The 19,821-nt window shown below is 47.3% G+C and overlaps 2 protein-coding genes across 7 annotated transcripts in view; one reads left to right on the forward strand and one right to left on the reverse strand.

Moving 5' to 3' along the window:
• Window positions 1-375: 375 nt before the first annotated feature.
• Window positions 376-7,087, forward strand: SLC35D1 (solute carrier family 35 member D1; the record flags this gene model as incomplete). Its single annotated transcript, XM_041421339.1, has 7 exons — window positions 376-444; window positions 719-821; window positions 1,278-1,370; window positions 3,403-3,470; window positions 3,815-3,893; window positions 4,058-4,140; window positions 4,740-7,087. Coding segments are annotated over 7 exons (604 nt in total), but the record flags the coding sequence as incomplete, so codon positions are not given.
• Window positions 7,088-7,401: 314 nt separating this feature from the next.
• The window catches only part of MIER1 (MIER1 transcriptional regulator), a 37,712-nt gene continuing 25,292 nt past the window's right edge, over window positions 7,402-19,821 (reverse strand). For 5 of the 6 annotated variants that reach the window (XM_041421312.1, XM_041421313.1, XM_041421310.1 and 2 more), the window contains 6 exons: window positions 18,755-18,906; window positions 17,667-17,748; window positions 15,434-15,528; window positions 14,747-14,874; window positions 11,464-11,600; window positions 7,402-10,359 (listed from right to left, as the gene is read on the reverse strand). In XM_041421312.1, the coding sequence (XP_041277246.1) occupies window positions 10,034-10,359; window positions 11,464-11,600; window positions 14,747-14,874; window positions 15,434-15,528; window positions 17,667-17,748; window positions 18,755-18,906 (920 nt within the window). In that variant the 3' untranslated portion in view covers window positions 7,402-10,033. The remainder of the gene's footprint in view (window positions 10,360-11,463; window positions 11,601-14,746; window positions 14,875-15,433; window positions 15,529-17,666; window positions 17,749-18,754; window positions 18,907-19,821) is intronic. The other variant, XR_005953898.1, reaches the window with a different exon arrangement.

Consider the following 19,821-nt stretch of genomic DNA (forward strand, 5'->3'; position numbering starts at 1 on the left):
TGTGGAGCTGGGAGAGGGGGATGTGCTGCTCTGGCTCCACTTTGGGAGGTGCAGGGAGCTGTGCCAGCCCCAGCTCCTGCAGGGAGCCCAAAGCCTCCCTCAGTGCCCGGGGCTGGAGCTGCTCCGTGCCCAGCTGAGCCCTTCCTGCCCTGCCCCAGGCACAGCTCCCAGCTCCTCCGGGATGAGTTCTTTATCTTCTTTAGACAATTATCTCACAGAGATAATTGTCTAAAATGCCTTCACTCACTGTCGGTTGGGGTTGGGTTGGGTTGGGGTTTTCCCCCTTTCCTCAGCAGGAAAAGCTCCTCCCTGCTCAGAGTGCTCCCGAGGGCTGAGCAGTGGCTGATGCCCTGTCCTGCTGCCTCTGTTTTGCAGGAAGAAGTTTTCCTGGAGCATTCAGATGACAGTATTTGCCATGATCTTTGGTGCATTTGTGGCTGCCAGGTGAGCTGTCCCCATTCCCAAATCCCAGAGGGTCCCTGCCAGGGGCACTGCAGTTCCCTGGTGTGTCCCAAGAACAGAGGGATTAAACTCTGACTTTCCCCCCTGCCAGACGTGCTCTCTGGTAGGAAAGAATGTTTTCCTGACTCAAATCCCACCCCCTCCTCCCACGATTAACTTTTCCTGACAACTTGCTGGCTGCACAGAAGGTGGAAGGACCTTTCCAAGTGCTGTCCCTGCACAGCCAGAGCTTTAACTCCTGGTTTTCCCCTTCCAGTGCTGACTTGGCATTCGACCTGGAGGGATACATTTTTATCCTCATTAACGACGCCTTAACAGCTGCAAACGGTGCCTATGTGAAACAGAAGCTGGATTCCAAGGTGGGATGGGCTTTGCCTTCCTCTGGGATGTTGGGATTTTGGGCTTGGTTTCTGTGAGGGCAGAGGGGGGAGGCTCAGCCATCCCATTCCCAAAATCTGCCCAGAGCTGGACAGGGACTGGGGACAGGGCATGGAGGGACAGGACGCAGGGAATGGCTTCCAGAGGGCAGGGATGGATGGGATGTTGGGCAGGAATTGTTCCCTGGCAGGGTGGGCAGGGGCTGGGCTGGAATTCCCAGAGCAGCTGTGGCTGCCCCTGGATCCCTGGAGCAGCCTGGGGCAGTGAAGCTCCTGCCCACGGGACTGGATGAGCTTTAGGGTTCCTCCCAGCCCAAACCAGAACTCCATGAGACACCAGAATTCCCACCCTGCAGCTCCTCTGTCTGGAGGAGTCCCAGCTGGATTCAGCTGCAGGATTCCTGTTCCCAGTGCAGCCCTGGCTGTTTCCCCTTGCAGGAGCTGGGCAAGTACGGCCTGCTCTACTACAATGCACTGTTCATGATCCTGCCCACCCTGGCCATTGCCTACGTCACTGGAGATGCCCACAAGGTAGGACACACATCCCAAATCCATCCCAGATCCCCGGGATGGTGGCACGCTGTCCCACGGGCTGAGGAGGAGCTGGGGAGGGGGTGCCCCAAAACCAGAAGGGAGCCACAACTTTTACGTTGGACTTGAAGCCACAGAGTTGCTCCATTTGGGCATTTTTGTAATGCCTGAGGAATGGGGAAGTGGAGAGCAAGAAGGAAACCCAAATATTATTTAAAGAAGCTGAGTAATTTTAGAATCAATGAGTTTTCTTCAAACTTCTTTGTCTGTCCTTCCCCTCTACCTGGGGCAGTTTTGTGGAGCTGCTGTGTGGGTTCACTTTGCTTGTGGTGCCTGTCATCTTGGAGATGATAATAATATTAATAATGCTAATAAATAAATAAAATAACAATAGTGATTATAATAGTTATGATGATGTCATGATTATAATAATCATAATCATCATAATCTATGGTTCTGTATTAATGAAATTATTCTTTATTATTACTGTGATTATAATTATTTACCTGTGGTCCTGTATACATGAAATTATTAATTATTATTATTATTACTAATATTGCTAATTGTACTAATAGTATTAATGTTATTATTAATCTTACTATTAATATTATACTTAATAATATTAGTATTATTATTATTTATTGGTTTTTTTGTTGTTGCACTCACTGATGTGCAGCTGAGCCACAAATTCCTTTTTCCTGCCTGTTTTTTGGAAATCTGCTCCGTGTGCAGGGAGTTCAGATAAATCCTCTCCTCCAAAGGCTGGAGGTGTTGCCCACCCTGGGGGTGGCCCTGGGGGGCCCTGCCAGCCCCTGTGTCCCCCAGCCCGGTGGCTTTGTCCTCGTTAGCAGCTTAAGTCCCAGGGATAAGAGCTGGGCTCAGCAGGGATGGCAGCAGGGGGTGAGGGTGGCTCAGCCCAGCAGCTCCCGGGGCTGGATTTGGGATAAAAAGTGCTCATTTAGGAGCAGGAGCTGGGCCTGGGCAGGAAAACGTTGCTGTGAGCAGCCTCTGTTCAGCCCGGAGAGAGAACTGGCTTTTTTTAATTTGCTTTTCCCCTGAATAAACTCCTTTCTGGGCTGCACAAAGATGTGCTCTGTGCCGGGGCTGCTGCCAGGAAACTCCGCCTTGGCAGCTCCAGGAAAACCCCTGGGGGATCTGGGGGGGCTCTCCTGTCCTGTGGCTCTGGCAGTTCCTGTGGTTCCTCTGAGGCTCCCCAGGTAACCCATCCTGCTCTGGGCAGAATTCCTGGGCTGGAGGAGCTGCAGGAATTCTGTGTCCCAGGGGGAAGGGCATTCCCAGCTGCCTGGCAGGAGCCCTGGCTGCTCTGGCATTCCCTGCCCAGCTGGGAGGGGGCGAGGGGAGCAGCTCCTGCCCTGGGTGCCTCTGGAGCAGGTGAGGTTCCACCTGGATTCTGGGTGTCTCCAAGGATGGAGACTTTCCCTGGGCAGCCTCTGCCCCTCTCCAGGTGCCTGCAGACATCCAGAGGCACCTCCCTGTGTGTCCCTGCGTGCCCCTGGCCCTGGGATCCTGTCCCTGGTGCCTCTGGCAGAGCCTGGCTCAGGGATGCTCCAGTCCCTGCAGGATCTTGGTGGCCCCTCTGGACTCTCTGTGGCACTGGATCCAGCCCTCCAGATGCTCCCCAAAGCCCTTCCCTGAAATCCAGGCTGCCTCCAGCCACTCTGAGCAGCATCTCCAGGTCACAGCTCCCTCGGGATGAGAGTTGTGGTTTGCAGGGAGTCAATCCCAAAATGATCCAGTTCTGGGAAGCAGCCAGCTGGGGAGATGCCTCTCCTGACAAAGACAGGGAATGAGGCCTTGTGGCACTCATTCCCTGCCTTTTCCAGGAGGAACGAGCCGGGTGCTGAGGCTGGAGGTGCTGCCAGTGGGGATCCCCAGCCTTGGGATGTCATCCCAGGCTTGGAGCTTGGGTTGGTTTTTCCTGCTGTGAGGTGACAGCCGGTGCTGGGGGGGTTGTTCCTTGCCTGGCTGGGAATTGTGTTTGTGCCAGGGCTCTGAGCTGCTGTTCCTGCAGGCGCTGGAGTACCAGGGCTGGGCAGACACGTTCTTCCTCGTGCAGTTCACGCTCTCCTGTGTGATGGGGTAAGGACCGGGCTGGAGCAGGGGAGGCTCCTCCACCCCAAAAACTGGGGAGCGTGGTGCCCTGGTGGTATTTAATCCATCATAAATCCCCAGTCCTGCTAGGGACGCCGTTCCTGAGAGCTCTGCTGGGTGGGGGGTATCTCCCACCCCTCCTCCAGTGCAGGCTTAGCTGAAAAAGTGGGAAAAAAAGGATGGGAATGGATCCTGGAATCCTGGAGTGCTTTGGGCTGGGAGGGACCTTAGGCTCAGCTCATTCCCTGAAGGGAGGGACCCTTCCCAAGGCCAGGCTGGTGGGATGGGGTGGTTCCCAAGGTGTTGTCCCTGATGTTGGCTCTTTTCCATAGGTTTATTTTGATGTATTCCACAGTTCTTTGCACTCAGTACAACTCTGCTCTTACAACTACAATAGTTGGCTGCATTAAAGTGAGTGGCATTCCCTGCTCCCAAAAAAAGCCCCTCAGTTATCCCTGGGGAATTGCATTAACCCCTCATGTTCCACCCCCTGCATTCCCTTTTCCATACATTCCCTTTTCCGTGCAATTCCCTTCTCTCAGGCTGTTTGTTCCTCCCATCTTGTTCCTTTGCAGAATATTTTAATAACCTATATTGGGATGTTTTTTGGAGGAGATTATATTTTTACATGGATGAACTTCATTGGTCTAAATATCAGGTAAGAGCAGAGGTTTATTTATCATTTGTAAGTGGAAACTGGGGTGGAACTGAGACGATTTGACAGATTTAATGGATTTTTTTTTCCCTTACAAAAAAACCCACATGGATTTGGGTTTTTGTACTTGGTCTTGTTGTGCTTGTGCTTGGGTTTTGTGGGATGTTCCCAGATTCGGTTTGTTTTAAAGCCAGGAGAATCCCCAGGGGTATTGTAGCAGGAAAATTGAGTTATCCCTAAGTTACCAAGCAGAGTCATGGAACTAAGGCAGCAAAAGAAGAACTTTGGGGATTATTTCATTTTCATTGTTATTTTTTGGGGGGATTATTTCAATTTCAAGACTTTGGGGATTATTTCTTATTATTCAGCTTTTGGAAGGGTCTCCAGCTTTTGGGCTGGGCTGTGGGAGTCTCCTGTCCTTCAGCAGGATCCCTTTGGGGGTGGGACAGATCTGGAACGAAACCAAACACCTGTGTTTAGGAGGAAAGCTGGGAATTCTCCTGGAGATGGGTGCTGCCAGCAGGTCCTTGTGCCAGGCTCTGCCTTTTCCTGGGCGTGTGGTTGCTCCGGGGCTCCCCACGTTCTCCCCAAATCTCTTGCAGTATTGCTGGGAGCCTGGTGTACTCCTACATCACCTTCACCGAGGAGCAGATGAGCAAGGAGTCGGATGCCGGCAGCAAGATGGATATCAAAGGGAAGAGCTCGGTGTGAGCAGGGAGAGGCTGTTGGTTTTTTGGGAGCCGACCTCTTCTGCTCGCCTGATGCGGGCAGAACCGGGAAGGGCCCCGGGGCGCCTGCCGCGAGCCGCGGGGATGCTCTTGATTTGCACAGCTGAGATTGCTGCCTTCACAAATCCTGGGGAAGATCCGCCCAGCCTGCGCGGGGAGGGGGAGGATGATGAGCCTAATTAAGCCTGATCGGGAGGAATTAACGGGTTTCTAATCAAGCCGGGAGTTGGCACGGGCAGGGCAGGGCTGGCAGTTCTGCTGCCAGGGGTGTCCCTGGCTGGATCTGCTCCCCGGGATCCCTGGATCCGCCGATCCCGGCGGGGAGGGAGGCTGGGGCTGGCTCCGTGCCCTCTGGAATGCGGGAATGCTCCGGGAATGCCCGGGGAGCCGCCGTTCCCTGCGAGCTGCTCCCGCTGGATGAACGTTCACTGCTCTCTGGACTTAATTTTGAGCTTTGTTTGGTCCATTTTCCAACTGTTTGGTCCATAAACCCACTTTCCGAGCTGGGTTTGCCCTCCTGGGTCTATCAGAGCCCTGCATCCACCTCTGTCTTTCCGAGGCTCGGTGACATTCCCAGCAGGAAGGGTTTTCCTGCCCTGCTGAGCTCTGCAGCCTCCCTTGGATCCAGCCTTGGCTTTGGGAAAGCTGCTGCCTTACTGGGAAGATCAGCAGGGAGAAGCTGCTGGGATCACAGGAGAGCCAAGGTTGTCCCACCTGGCACAGCACATCCAGGGAATCTGCAAAGGCTGCAGCTCCCACCCCTGGAAGAGGCACAAGGACTTAAATCTTTTTTTGGCAACTACAGGGCCCCCATAATTCTTGTTTGCCATGGAATGAATCACCCTGGGTTTGTGACCCACTGAAAGAAAGGAATTGTTGAACACTGGGCAGTGTTCAGAGGTTTTTAAAGGTTCTCTTACCCAGCACCTCTTTCCAGGTCTCCTTGGGTTGTCTTTCGGTTTTAAAAGAATTGTTTTTAAGCTTGGTTAAAAACCTTTTAGTAAAACAATGTATTTAGAGATTTTTGTACCCTAACAGCTTCTCTAGACACTGACAGTGGGGTTTTTTTTAGGAGATACTTGCTTAAACTGAACTGCTGTTGAGCAAAGCTGAATTTGTTGGAGTTTACTGGAAGTTTTTGGATGAGAAGATGTTCTGTGAGGGTGCAGCTCCAGCCTGGTGTGCTGGGGAAGGTGTGGAGTGAGCCAGCAATTCCAGAGCCACAATTCCCCCCTTTTTTTGTGGGATTTTGAGGTCACTGCAGGGCAGTTGGGGTGTCCTGGAGTAGTCCCTCAGCACATTCCCCCTCTGAGCACAGTGAAAAAGAAATCCCTGATTATTTTGCCTCCCAAAATTCCAGTAAAACCTCGGCTTTGTCCAGGGAAGGGAGGGTCACAAACCTTCCTGGAGTGCAGAAGCTCCCCAGTCCCAGCCCAGATGGGGTTGCTGGTCCCAGTACTGGTCCTTGTTCTCTCCTGGTTTTGTTCTTTCCTGGTTCTGTCCTGGTTCTGTCCTGGTCCCGATCCTTATCCTTGTTCTCTCCTGGTCCTTGTTCTCTCCTGGTTTTGTTCTTTCCTGGTTCTGTCCTGGTTCTGTCCTGGTCCCAGTACTGATCCTTGTTCTCTCCTGGTCCTTGTTCTCTCCTGGTTTTGTTCTCTCCTGGTTCTGTCCTGGTTCTGTCCTGGTCCCAGTACTGATCCTTGTTCTCTCCTGGTTTTGTTCTCTCCTGGTTCTGTCCTGGTTCCCAGTGCCCAGGTGCTGCTGGGGTTCCTCCCCCCAGCTCCTGCCCCTTGCTGCAGCATTCCCAAATCCCAGTTCCCAATTCCCAAATCCCTTTTTTCTCCCCTGGGTGCTCCGCTCCGAGGTCACAGCCAGGAGGGTGATTCTGCCAGAGGGGTTTTTATGATTTTCTGTTTGAATCTACTGGTTAGATTTGCAGTCCTAACAGAGAAGGATTTTTAAAGCTTATTTTGTCCACGCTGGGATCCTGCTGGATCCTAAACACTGGGAAAGCCAAGAATTCCTCTAACAGTATTTTCTATGCTATTAATTGACTAAAAAAAAAGAAATAATGTTTTCTATAGAGAATCTATTTACAAAATGAGCATTTTAGTGATGAAAACATGAATGTATGGCAGGCTGTGGATGTGAGGAATGAGAGCAGAAAGGATTTATGTGCCTCTGTATTTTTGTATTTGCTTCCAATAAACCAATGAACCAAAGCTGTGCTGCCTCTTCCCTGCCTGGGGAGGATGGGAATGCTGGGGTGGATAAATCAGGGATTGAGGGGGCTCCTCACAGCCCCCAGTCCCAGCAGGGTGAGGGGGGATTCTGGGTTTCCAGCTCTGAATATTCCTCGAGGAGGGATTTGGGAAACATTATGGGCAATGAAGGGAACAGCTGGAAGTTGATCCAGAAAAATGGGTTTTGTTCCCATGGGTTTCAGTGCAGAGTAACAAGAGTCACTGCTCTCCCATCCTCTGAAATATTCCACCCCTCTGGAGCAAAGAAAGTCAGGAATTTTGGATGCAGACAGTAAGTTTAAAAATATTTTAATAAGCTTTTCCAGAATTGCAGACGGGGAAGGGGAGTAAGAGGAGGGAATTACTGACAGTGCAAAATACTGTGTGGAAAAAATGTATCCAACTATTCTGTAGGGTTTGTGTGTGTGGAGGGGAATTTATAGCACATTGAACCCTTTGGGAAGCCCAAGGATTTCCTGTTGGACTGGATTCCCAGCTGTACAGAAGGCTTGGAAAATGAAAGCAAAGTTAGCAGATTTCCAGGATTTTCAATAGCTTTAGTAGTGCAATGACTTATCGAGTTACAGTGGCTGCAGTTTGAAACATGAACAAAGTATTGTATAAAACACCAGCATAAACAAAAGGTAACTTAGAATTAAATATTCTTAAAGTCTAGCTGAGCATTACATAGTGGATTATGGAATGTCAGGTCTCTTCTAAGTATCACCAAAAAAAACATAAAAATAAGGAAAGATAAAAAACAAAGCAACATTCCTGAAAATATACACAGTGCTGGATTTCACACACGAGCCTGAGACAATTCATTTGGAAACTTTCCTATGGATTTTTGGGAAGTATTTCCAACTTGCAACTGAAAACAAAGAGCATCAAAATAAAACTGAAAATAGGATTCTGCTTGTGTGGAACCGTCTTTGAGGTTCTGCTCATAACCAGAGGGGAGAGTTAACAGCAACCTCTGCCTCAGGCGTGAATCACTGCATTCCTTAATTAACACAGGCCTTAATGAATGAACCTCACCCAGAGGCTCTCCAGGAGCAGGGCTGGCAGGCAGAGCTGATCATTCCCCAGGGTTCCTGCATCCACAGCCCCTCCTCATCCCGAGGCTTGGCTCATTCCTGATCACAAAGTCCAAGGGAAGTTCAGTGGAGAAGAAACCAAATCAGCCCGAGCCCTCAGCAGTGGGGTTTGGGTTGAAACATCCATTTCAAACCATACAGTTCAACTGGAACCATAAAGAGCATAACCCTGCAGAGAAAATAACCAGTGAAGGATGAACAGCACACCTGTGAGGAGGAGGAGGAGGAGGAGACGGGGTTAGCAGTGGAACAATTGAACAATGATCCCGGATTTTGACAGAGCAGAAGTGCAGCTGGGCTGAAGAAAACAACCAAACAAAACCAAAGTGAGTTGGCATTTCAAACCTTCCTGACTGCTGGATGTAAATCCTACAGCCCAGCTTCTCAGTGGTGCTGCTGGCAGGGTGAGCATCACCCTGTTCCCATTTATTCGTCAGGAATTTTTGGTTTTTCACACTGGAATTAGTTCTCCCCAGCTCAAGCTGAAATTCCTGCTCTCCCTTCTCCAGGTGCACCAACACTGAATGCCAAGGTTTTCTAGGTTGGAAAGGACCTTTGAGATCATCAGGTGCTCCCACTGCAGCCACGCTGAGCTGCTCAGGAACTGCAGCTGCATTTCCAGCACTCCAGCCCCTGCTGTGCTCCCTGAAACCTGGCAGGGCACGGACTGCAAACAAACAGGGCATGATGGAGCAGCTGAACCTGAAGAAGGTTCAGGAAACTCGAGAATTTGGCTGCTGTCAGATTTCTCTGAGTTCCAAACAAAGGGAGAAAGAAAGCAAGGAAATGTGTGCAATGCAAGCAGCATGCTTAACAGAAATTGAAACATCATTATTTGCCACAAAACAAGAAAAAAACCACGTTTCCAAAATCAAATGCCTCCTAACCATTCTTATGTTAATTATTTACCAGTTTCTGGGAAGGAAATTAACACGTTGCTGATTAATTTTTAACTCCATTGGTTTGGTTTGGTTTGGTTTGGGTTTTTTTTTTGTTGGGTTTTTTTTTTTAGAAAAGACTTCAGCAAAATAAAAGGAAGCTGACATTAGACTCAGGGTATCAACTCTCTCATAAAAGTTTACCAACTGTACAAGGTAAGAAAATTATACAAGCTTTTGTTTTAAGAAAGGACAGTTCAATCAAGACATAAGTACTGTAAAAATCTTTCAAAGGCTACAAAGAAATCTGGAAAAATACAGAATGTATTTCTTTAGCCCAGATAAAGAATATGGAAAGACATCATTGATGTCAACAATTTTACATAGACAAACCTGACCTGGTTTATTTATTTACCTTTTAAAACTTCTATATATAAAAATAGTTGTGCTCATAACTTTCAGGATTCATGAGGGTTCCTTAATGATGGGATGACATTTTCCTCTCTCCAGCAGGAGTGGAAGTCTCTGTGCCTGCTCTGTCTTGGCTTTTCCTGTTTTATTTTAACTTCCTGCAAAGCCCCAAATGCTTTGTTCACTTGTGCACTGATTAAATGCTGTTTTGTACATTAAATGCTGTATTAACACATTCTTTAATGTATCAGGCTGGGAATATTTTTGCAGCAACTCACTGCTTTGTTCCTTAAATATTTACGAGCCTTTTATCCCAGAACTGCAGCTGCCAGCTCTGAGAAATTCAATATTCTCCTGCTGCTTTTCAGCACTGAAGAAAACAAAATATCGGATCTTTAGAGCCGACTAGAAGGTCTCAGGAAACCAAAAAAAAAAATCTCAGATTGTTTATGGAACTGGACTTTGGAAGGTAACCCATCAACCCTGAAAATTTTAGACACCCAGAATTTACTCCAAGGAATAAAATCAGCTCCCAGCACTCAGTCATCCAAAGTTTCCAGCTCCTCCAGCTTCCCGTGGGAGTTGGTTTCCTGGAAGAACTCTGAAGCACCCGGGCTCTCCTTCCCACTGCTGTTAATTCTTCTTCTTTTCAGAGGCCTCTCACTCTTTTCTTCCAGCTCAGGCTCGTTCCTTGAGGCTGAGTGAGCAAGTTTGGGGTCACTGGAGAGGTTTTCGGGTTCGTAGCCGTTTGTGTCCAGCTCTGAGTGAGGGGTTTTCTTCCCACTGCAAGGTCCATTGGCGTGCAGCCCCTCCAGCTTTGCCTCCTCCTTCCCTGGCACCTCCCCTGGGCCGTTGGCAGACACACCTGGGTTGGAGAGAAACCCCATCAGCAAGGCTCAGCAGCAACACAGCAGCCTGGGCTGCCCAGGAAAGCAGAGTTTGGGCTCAAATTCATCATTTTTCTCCTTCTCCTCACCGTGTGATTGCTGTGCATACAACTGACAGAACCTATGGAAGTGCTTAAGAGGAACAGAGAATGTCCTGGAATCCCTGCATCCAGGGGCTGCAGGTGAGCTCTCCTCACCTGGGCTGGGTCAGGAAAGCAGAATTTGGACTCAAAATGCATTAAAAATCCAGTGTTTTTCTCCTTCTCCTCACTGTGTGATTGATGTGCATACAAAAGGCACAGGGAGTTCATGGAAGTGTTTAAGAGGAGAAAGAATGTCCTGGAATGCCAGGATGCAGGGGCTGCAGGTGAGCTCTCCTCACTGGGCACTCTGTGCAGCTTCCAGGGGATTTCCAGGCTCTGAGTGAGTCCCCAGCTCCTCCCTCAGCCTGGCTTTCCTTCCTGGCTCCTCTCCCCTTGCCAGCCCTCAGGAACAGCTCCTGAGGAGCAGCAGGAGCTCCCCAGCTCCCAGCTCAGTGCCCTGCTCAGGACTCCCCACAGCACTGGAATTGCACCTCTGCATGGCACAGGGCACACAGGAACTCACAAATCTCAGGTAACTGGAAATTCCAGGGGGGATTTATCTTCCAGACAAGGCCCCTGCCTTAATGCAAACATGGAGGAGTTTTTACAAAGCAGTTTTAACTTGAAATAGGCTGTTTGTCTCCGGGGGTGCTCACCTGGAGAAGAGGAGGCTTTGGGAGAGCTCAGAGCCATTTCCAGGGCATAAAGGGGCTCCTTGGGACAAGGCATGGAGGGACAGGACACAGGGAATGGCATTACACAGGCAAAAGGCCAGGGACAGATGGGATATGGGGAGAGAGGAACAGGAGCAGCCTGTGAGGGTGGGGAGGGGCTGGGCTGGAATTCCCAGATTTGCTGTGGCTGCTCCATCCCTGCAGTGCCCGAGGCTGGCTTGGAGCAGCCTGGGATGGAGGGAGGTGTCCCTGCCAGGGCAGGGCCGGGCTCTCCCGAGCCAAAGCAGCCCGGCACGGTGTGCCAGGGGCAGCCAGGCCCTCTCACCGTTCGGGGCGCTGCCGGACGGGCACTCGTCCCTCTCGGACTGGCTGGCGCTGCTGTTGGACGCCGTGGGCGGCGGCGACGGGGCCCGGCTGGAGGCGGCGCTCTCGCTCTCGTCCAGGAGGCGGTCCATGTAATCCCTGCGGGACAGACAGACAGACAGACAGAGCTGGGACACGTCCATGGAATCCCTGCGGGACAGACAGACAGACACACGGAGCTGGGACACGTCCATGGAATCACTGCGGGAGGGACAGACAGACAGAGCTGGGACACGTCCATGGAATCCCGGCGGGACAGACAGACAGACAGACCGAGCTGGGACACGTCCATGGAATCCCGGCGGGACAGACAGACAGACAGACCGAGCTGGGACACGTCCATGGAATCCCGGCGGGACAGACAGACAGACAGACCGAGCTGGGACACGTCCATGGAATCCCGGCGGGACAGACAGACAGACAGACCGAGCTGGGACACGTCCATGGAATCCCGGCGGGACAGACAGACAGACAGACCGAGCTGGGACACGTCCATGGAATCCCGGCGGGACAGACAGACAGACAGACCGAGCTGGGACACGTCCATGGAATCCCGGCGGGACAGACAGACAGACAGACCGAGCTGGGACACGTCCATGGAATCCCGGCGGGACAGACAGACAGACAGACCGAGCTGGGACACGTCCATGGAATCCCGGCGGGACAGACAGACAGACAGACCGAGCTGGGACACGTCCATGGAATCCCGGCGGGACAGACAGACAGACAGACCGAGCTGGGACACGTCCATGGAATCCCGGCGGGACAGACAGACAGACAGACCGAGCTGGGACACGTCCATGGAATCCCGGCGGGACAGACAGACAGACAGACCGAGCTGGGACACGTCCATGGAATCCCGGCGGGACAGACAGACAGACAGACCGAGCTGGGACACGTCCATGGAATCCCGGCGGGACAGACAGACAGACAGACCGAGCTGGGACACGTCCATGGAATCCCGGCGGGACAGACAGACAGACAGACCGAGCTGGGACACGTCCATGGAATCCCGGCGGGACAGACAGACAGACAGACCGAGCTGGGACACGTCCATGGAATCCCGGCGGGACAGACAGACAGACAGACCGAGCTGGGACACGTCCATGGAATCCCGGCGGGACAGACAGACAGACAGACCGAGCTGGGACACGTCCATGGAATCCCGGCGGGACAGACAGACAGACAGACAGAGCTGGGACACATCCATGGAATACCGGTGGGACAGACAGACAGACACACGGAGCTGGGACTCATCCATGGAATCCCGGCGGGACAGAGAGACAGACACGCGGAGCTTGGACAGTCCATGGAATCCCTGCGGGACAGAGAGACAGACACGCGGAGCTTGGACAGTCCATGGAATCCCTGCGGGACAGAGAGACAGACACGCGGAGCTTGGACAGTCCATGGAATCCCTGCGGGACAGAGAGACAGACACGCGGAGCTTGGACAGTCCATGGAATCCCTGCGGGACAGAGAGACAGACACGCGGAGCTTGGACAGTCCATGGAATCCCTGCGGGACAGAGAGACAGACACGCGGAGCTTGGACAGTCCATGGAATCCCTGCGGGACAGAGAGACAGAGCTGGGACTCATCCATGGAATCCCGGTTGGACAGACAGACAGAGCTGGGACACGTCCATGGAATCCCGGCGGGACAGACAGACAGACACGCGGAGCTTGGACAGTCCATGGAATCCCTGCGGGACAGACAGACAGACACACGGAGCTGCAGATGCCCCTGCACACACTGCAGGTGTGGAAAGGCTTTCCCCGGGCACAGGGCAGCGGTGGATGGGATTCCGGGACGGAATTCCTCCCTGGGCTGGAATTCCCAGAGCAGCTGTGGCTGCCCCGGATCCCGGCAGGGCCCAAGGCCGGCCTGGACGGGTTTGGAGCAGCCTGGCAGTGTCCTCTGTCCCCCATCCCTGCCCTCCCAACCCAAACCATTCCATGATTCCAAACCCTTTATGTCTGCCCTGTGCTTCCAAGGTGATCCCTCCAGGCACTAAACCCTTGGAATTTGCTGAGCCACCAATACCAAACCATTCCAGTAAAAATAAATCCCATTTGTGCAAAAACTCCCAAAGGGGTCAAGCTAAAACCAAGTGAAAAACTCCAAGAGTTCAAGACATTCCCATCTGTGCCATTTATTCCAGAACTCCAGTTTAGGGCAGGAATGAAGATGGAAACAAAGGGAACTGGTGGATGAAACCCTTGGATGTGGTGGGAGGGCTGGAGTAACTCCAGAAACTTCTCCTGACACGTCATTATCCTGGAATTCCACCCTGAATTCCCTGAATTTATCTGCAAAATCATTCAAGAGCAGACAAGTCCAGTCCTTAATGACACCCAACAGCAGGAAGAGACCCAAAAATGTCTCATTTGGGGAAAAATGTAAAAACAGGGGAAATGGATAATAAGGGGAGAAATTGAAAACAGGAGGGAAAATGGAAAATATGGAACAATGGAAAATGGGGGGGGAAATGGAAAACTGGGGGGAAAAACCCACCAAGAGATGGAAGGAAAGGGGGAGCCAGGCAGCCCCTGCCAGGTGAGAAACTCTCTGCAACACCCACAAAGCCCCTGATGGCAACTCTGGGTGTCCCAGAGCCCTGGAATGTTTGGAGAAACAATAATATTCCAAAGAAGGATCAAGAGAGGAGCCAGGAAGAAATGAGGAATGAAAATAATAGTAAAAAAGCTTGGCAGGAGGCAGTGGAAAGAGTGGGACAGGCAGATCAGAGCTTTGGAATGAAGGGCAGCAGCACAAGCTGGGAGTGCAGCTCTGCTCACACATTCCCTCTTTCCTCAGAGAGGATGGGAATGGGAACAGGAGCTTTGGAGAGCCCAAAATCCCCTGGGATTTGGTGTTGTGCTGGCCAGAACGATGGACAAACAATGCGCCACAAATTCCACCTGGAACTTGGGATTCATGCTTTTGTAGAAAATATATTTAATTAAAACAAGGCATTTTTTAATAAAAAAACTAATAACATTTAAAAAGTAAGCCAACCAAATCCTAACAAAACTCAAACTCAAACTGCTCCTCAGTGCAAAGTGTTGGCCTTACTCCAAATAAATGTATTTTACACATTATTTAGACAAACTTATAACTTTTTTTTCTTCCACTTTGGCTGTTTTCCTGCTGCAAATTAGGCTCTGAACCCCTGAATTTTCACCTGAGAGCAGGACAACACAAAGACTGAACCCCAAAATGACGAAATCAGGCACATCTTACGTGACCCCAGGGTGCAGGTTGTATTTTTTCTTGCCAAACCGGGTCTGCTGAGCGAAGAAATCGTAACGTTCCGACTTTTTCCACATGTAGTAAAAAGCCACACACTCCCCCACGGAGCGGGTCCGCACCTGGAGCACAGCCAAGCAAGCCTGGGTCAACCTCAAGCCATTTCTGGTCCAAAAAAAAATCCAGCATTTCTAGGAAAAAGTGTGAAATTCCAAGGCAAAGCTGCTTGGAAGAGGGGGAAATTCTTGGGGTAAAATTTCAAAATTGAGAGGGAAGTTAAAGGTGTTTGGGAAAATACTGGAGATCTTAGGGAAGGAGGGAAAATTTCAAGGGTGGGCAGAAAATCCTCTTCCCTCAGGATTTTCTGCACTTCCACTTACAAATTCTGGGCTTTGAGAAACCAGTTTGGATGTAAATATTGGGAAAAAAAATGAGTAGGAAGAAATTCCTGCTTGGATCCATCCCTGGAAGGGTCCAAGGCCAGGTTGGAGCAAGCTGGGGTAGTGGAAGTGTCCCTGCCCATGGGATCTTTAAAGTCCCTTCCAACCCAAACCATTCCAGGATTCTGTGATTCGACAGCAAAAATGAAAGAATTTTGTCCATTTCTTTATGAAGGACAAAAATTATTATTAATGACTTTGTTTTAAAATGCAAAAAGTGAGAATTTCACTAAAAGTTTACCTTATTTGCCTGAATCACGTGGAAATCCTTGCCATAGACTTTCAGCCCTTGTTCAAAGTTCCTGCATTCCTCTTCTGTCCAAACAGACAATTCTTCTACAGGAAAATCAAAAATAAAAGCAATACAGAAAGTAGTTAATTAAAAAAGCCACTAAAAGGCAACTGAAGTGACAGAAAAGATCTGGGTCCTTTCTCCAGCTGCCGATTCCACAGGAACCAGCCCAGGAATTTCACTTTTTGGTATAAAAATGTGAATTCTCCCTTTGAAAGACCAGACTGGGAACTGGGAGCAGCTGGTTTGTAGGGACCCTATAAATAAATAAAATCTGATCTGGCCTCACTGATCCTCCAGCAGTACATCAAACAGTGGGAGAGCAAAATAATGTCATTTATTGGATCCTTCCTGGCCTGGGATGAGCCCAGGGAGCTCGGGAGAGGTTTGGAACAGCACCAACACATCAGGACACAAGGAGCAGCTGAGCTGTGCTGAGTGCAGGGGCACCTCCAGCACAGAGGGGGCTGGGGGCTGCCACAGCACCTCCAGGGGACAGTGTGACATCAGAGCCTCAGTTCGGCCTTCATGGAGAATTCATTCCCTTCTGTGTCAAATCAAACTTGCTCCTTTACTTAGGGTTATTTAATTTTATGTATCAGGGCTTTTTGTGTTATACTGTGTAAAATCGGAGGTTCATTTGCTCCTTTATTTAAAATTAGCTTATTTTATGTATCAGGGCTTTTTGTGTTATACTGTGTAAAATCGGAGGTTCATTTGCTCCTTTATTTAAAATTAGCTTATTTTATGTATCAGGGTTTTAAATGCTATACTCTGTAAAATAAAAAAATAATTTGCTCCTTTATTTAAAATTAGTTTATTTTATGTATCAGGGTTTTTTGTGTTAAAGGTTAATCTGCTCCTTTATTTAGGATTATTTCATTTTATGTATTAGGGTTTTAAATACTACACTCTCTAAAATAAAAAATTAATGTTCTCCTTTATTTAAAATTAGTTTATGTATCAGGGTTTTAATGTTACACTCTTTAAAAAAATTAATTTGCTCCTTTATTCAGAATTAATTCATTTTATGTACCCGGGTTTTAAATGCTACTCTATGTAAAATAAAAATTTATTTGCTCCTTTATTTAGAATTAATTCATTTTATGTACCCGGGTTTTAAATGCTACTCTATGTAAAATAAAAATTTATTTGCTCCTTTATTTAGAATTAATTCATTTTATGTATGAGAGTTTTAAATATTATATTTTGTAAAACAAAAGTTAATATGCTCATTTATTTAGGATTATTTCATTTTATGTACCAGGGTTTTTAATGCTACACTCTTTAAAATAAAAAAAATAATTTTCTCCTTTATTTAGAATGAACTCATTTAATATAGCAGGGTTTGTAATGTTATACTTTGTAAAATCAAAGGTTAATTTGCTCCTTTATTTAGGATTATTTCATTTTATGTACCAGGGTTTTTAATGCTACACTCTTTAAAATAAAAAATTTATTTGCTCTTTTATTTAGAATTAATTCATTTTATGTATCAGGGTTTAAAATATTATATTTTGTAAAATAAAAGCTAATTTACTCATTTATTGAGACTTATTTCATTTTATGTACCAGTGGATTTAGCTACACTCTGCAAAATAAAAAATTAATTTGCTCCTTTATTTAGAATTCACTCATGCTATGTATGAGGGTTTGTAATGTTATACTTTGTAAAATAAAAGGTTAATTCCCTCCTTTATTTAGAATGAATTCATTTTACGTAGCAGCGTTTGTAATGTTATACTTTGTAAAATTTATTTGCTCCTTTATTTAGGATTATTTCATTTTACATATCAGAGTTTTTAATGCTACACTCTGTAAAAAAAATTTAATTTTCTCCGTTATTTAAAATGAATTCATTTTATGTAGCAGGGTTTTTAATGTTATTTTTCCAAAAGAAAGGTTGATTTGCTCCTTTATTTAGAATTACTTCATGTCTCATGTTCACTGCATTCACTTTGATGACCGTCAGGCCTAGAAGAGCACATTAAAATACCTAAAAATGCCCAGCCGAGCTCTTAAGAAGCCGTTTTCAATTTGAAATTGCTGCCGGTCCCAGATATTTGTATCAAATCCGGCCAGGAAGGGAATTGCCACACGTGCTCATGCCTCTGTCCCAGGGAACAAGGAGGGACTGGAGCTCAGGGCACGCTCAGAGCTGACAGGGAGGAGCGCGCCTCACCTCGCGCCGCTCTGACGTTGAACCTCAGCCTCCGCAAGGACTCCTCGGGGTCGAAATTGCACTTCACCAGCTCGTACAGGGCCTGCAGGGAGGAAATGCACACTCATCACCCCAGAGCCACCCACAGCAGCACGCCCAGAAAACCCCTGACGCCTCCCCAGATGAAAAATAAACCCTTGGAACCAAGGCAGTGTAATTTAAGATGTATTTACTGTGTTTGTATTTCCAAATCTCTATTTGCAGAACTAAGAAAATACCCAAGCAGGGCACTGCAACTTTTTCATCCACTACACACATCTGTAAAATTGATGGAGGGTTTTTTTTGAAGCTTTTTCATCCACTACACACATCTGTAAAATTAATGTGTGGGGTTTTTTTGGGTATGAAGAAAAAAAGTAAGTGGGCATTCACAGAGAATTTCATCATTGAAAAATTCTGTACCTGAGAGAATTAATCCATACAGATTTATATATATATATATATCTGTATGGATTAATTTTTTATATATATATAAAAAATTAATCCATACAGATTTATATATATATATATATCTGTATGGATTAATTTTTTATATATATATAAAAAATTAATCCATACAGATTTATATATATATATATATCTGTATGGATTAATTTTTTATATATATATAAAAAATTAATCCATACAGATTTATATATATATATATATCTGTATGGATTAATTTTTTATATATATATAAAAAATTAATCCATACAGATTTATATATATATATATATCTGTATGGATTAATTTTTTATATATATATAAAAAATTAATCCATACAGATTTATATATATATATATATCTGTATGGATTAATTTTTTATATATATATATAAAAATATAAAGATTTTATTTATTTTCTATTATATATTTATTTTACATAAAGCAACATTAAGCCCAAGTCAACAGTTTAATATTCACTGAGAGGTAAAATCCTCATCAAATTTCTGTTTCCACAAGGAACAATAAAACTGTTTCAAACCCGATTTTACCTCTTGGGAGTAGAGCGAAATAAAAAGATGATTAATTCTAGAAAATAAACTGCATTTTGTGGTTATTGTTTTCTACCTGCTCATTGTCTTTAATGTGGGAGCCCTCAGGAATTGCATCCAGGCCCTTCTCCTCTCCCGTGCGCCTCGAGGCTTCGTTGAGGAATTCTATGACTTTATCCTCTGGTAAAAAGTCAGGATTCCAGAGCAGCTGGTCATCATTTTCATACACTGGATAAACCCCAGGGAGAGCACAAGAAAATTAAACCATGATAATAAAATGAAATAATTAGAAAGGTAATTATTGTCTCTGATTAGCCTTGGGAGATCGTGGGAGCAGCATTAATCTGGAAATCAGGGATGCAGGGATCCAAATGACTGGGGTTTTGGACTTTGCCTTCAAATCCCTGGCATGATCTGGGTTCTGGATTATAGAACTCATCCTGCAACTCCAGAATTTTCATCTCCACCTTTTCCAGAGCTTTCAGAGCAGTTGGAGAGCAGGGAAGCCACAGTACTCTGAATTTAACAGAGAAATGTGGGTCAAGTGAGATATCCCCTCATTATTTTGGAAGAGTTTTATTTTGGAAGAGCCAAGCTTTGGATTGTAGCAAAATAAAGTGAAATTCTGGGTATTAAAGTAGAAAAATTTCCAGATCTTGTCTGCAGGCTCCAACAACCTGAGGAAGAGCAACAAGGAAGGAATTTGAGCACTGATTCCAAGAGGAATGCTTGGGAAAGCATGGCCAGCACAGGGAGGGAGGTGTGGGGGGAGTTCAGAGATCAATCTCTGCTTGGAAAAGGTATTTTATCATGGAAACAAATACAAATAAACCCCAAAAGGGGTAAAGAAATCATTAAATGTCCTGCAAAGAAAGCAGCTTCGTTTCACCCAGGACACACTTTGGGAACAGCTCCCAGGAGTTTCCTGGGTTTTTGTTCCAGAGGTTCCAACTCAGCTGATGTTTGGCTGCTCACTCGAGGAAAAAAAGAGCTCTAGGAACCCTCAGAGAATCCTGGAATGGTTTGGGTTGGAAGGGACCTTAAAAACCATCCAGTTCCATGGATTCCCCTGGGAGGAGGGAGCTGCACTGTCCAGCCTGGCCTGGGAACCCCCAGGGATCCAGGGCAATCCACCACCTCCCT

The sequence above is a fragment of the Onychostruthus taczanowskii genome, unplaced genomic scaffold (genome assembly GCF_017590055.1).
Source record: "Onychostruthus taczanowskii isolate IOZ18803 unplaced genomic scaffold, ASM1759005v1 scaffold7, whole genome shotgun sequence".
NCBI lineage: Eukaryota > Metazoa > Chordata > Aves > Passeriformes > Passeridae > Onychostruthus > Onychostruthus taczanowskii.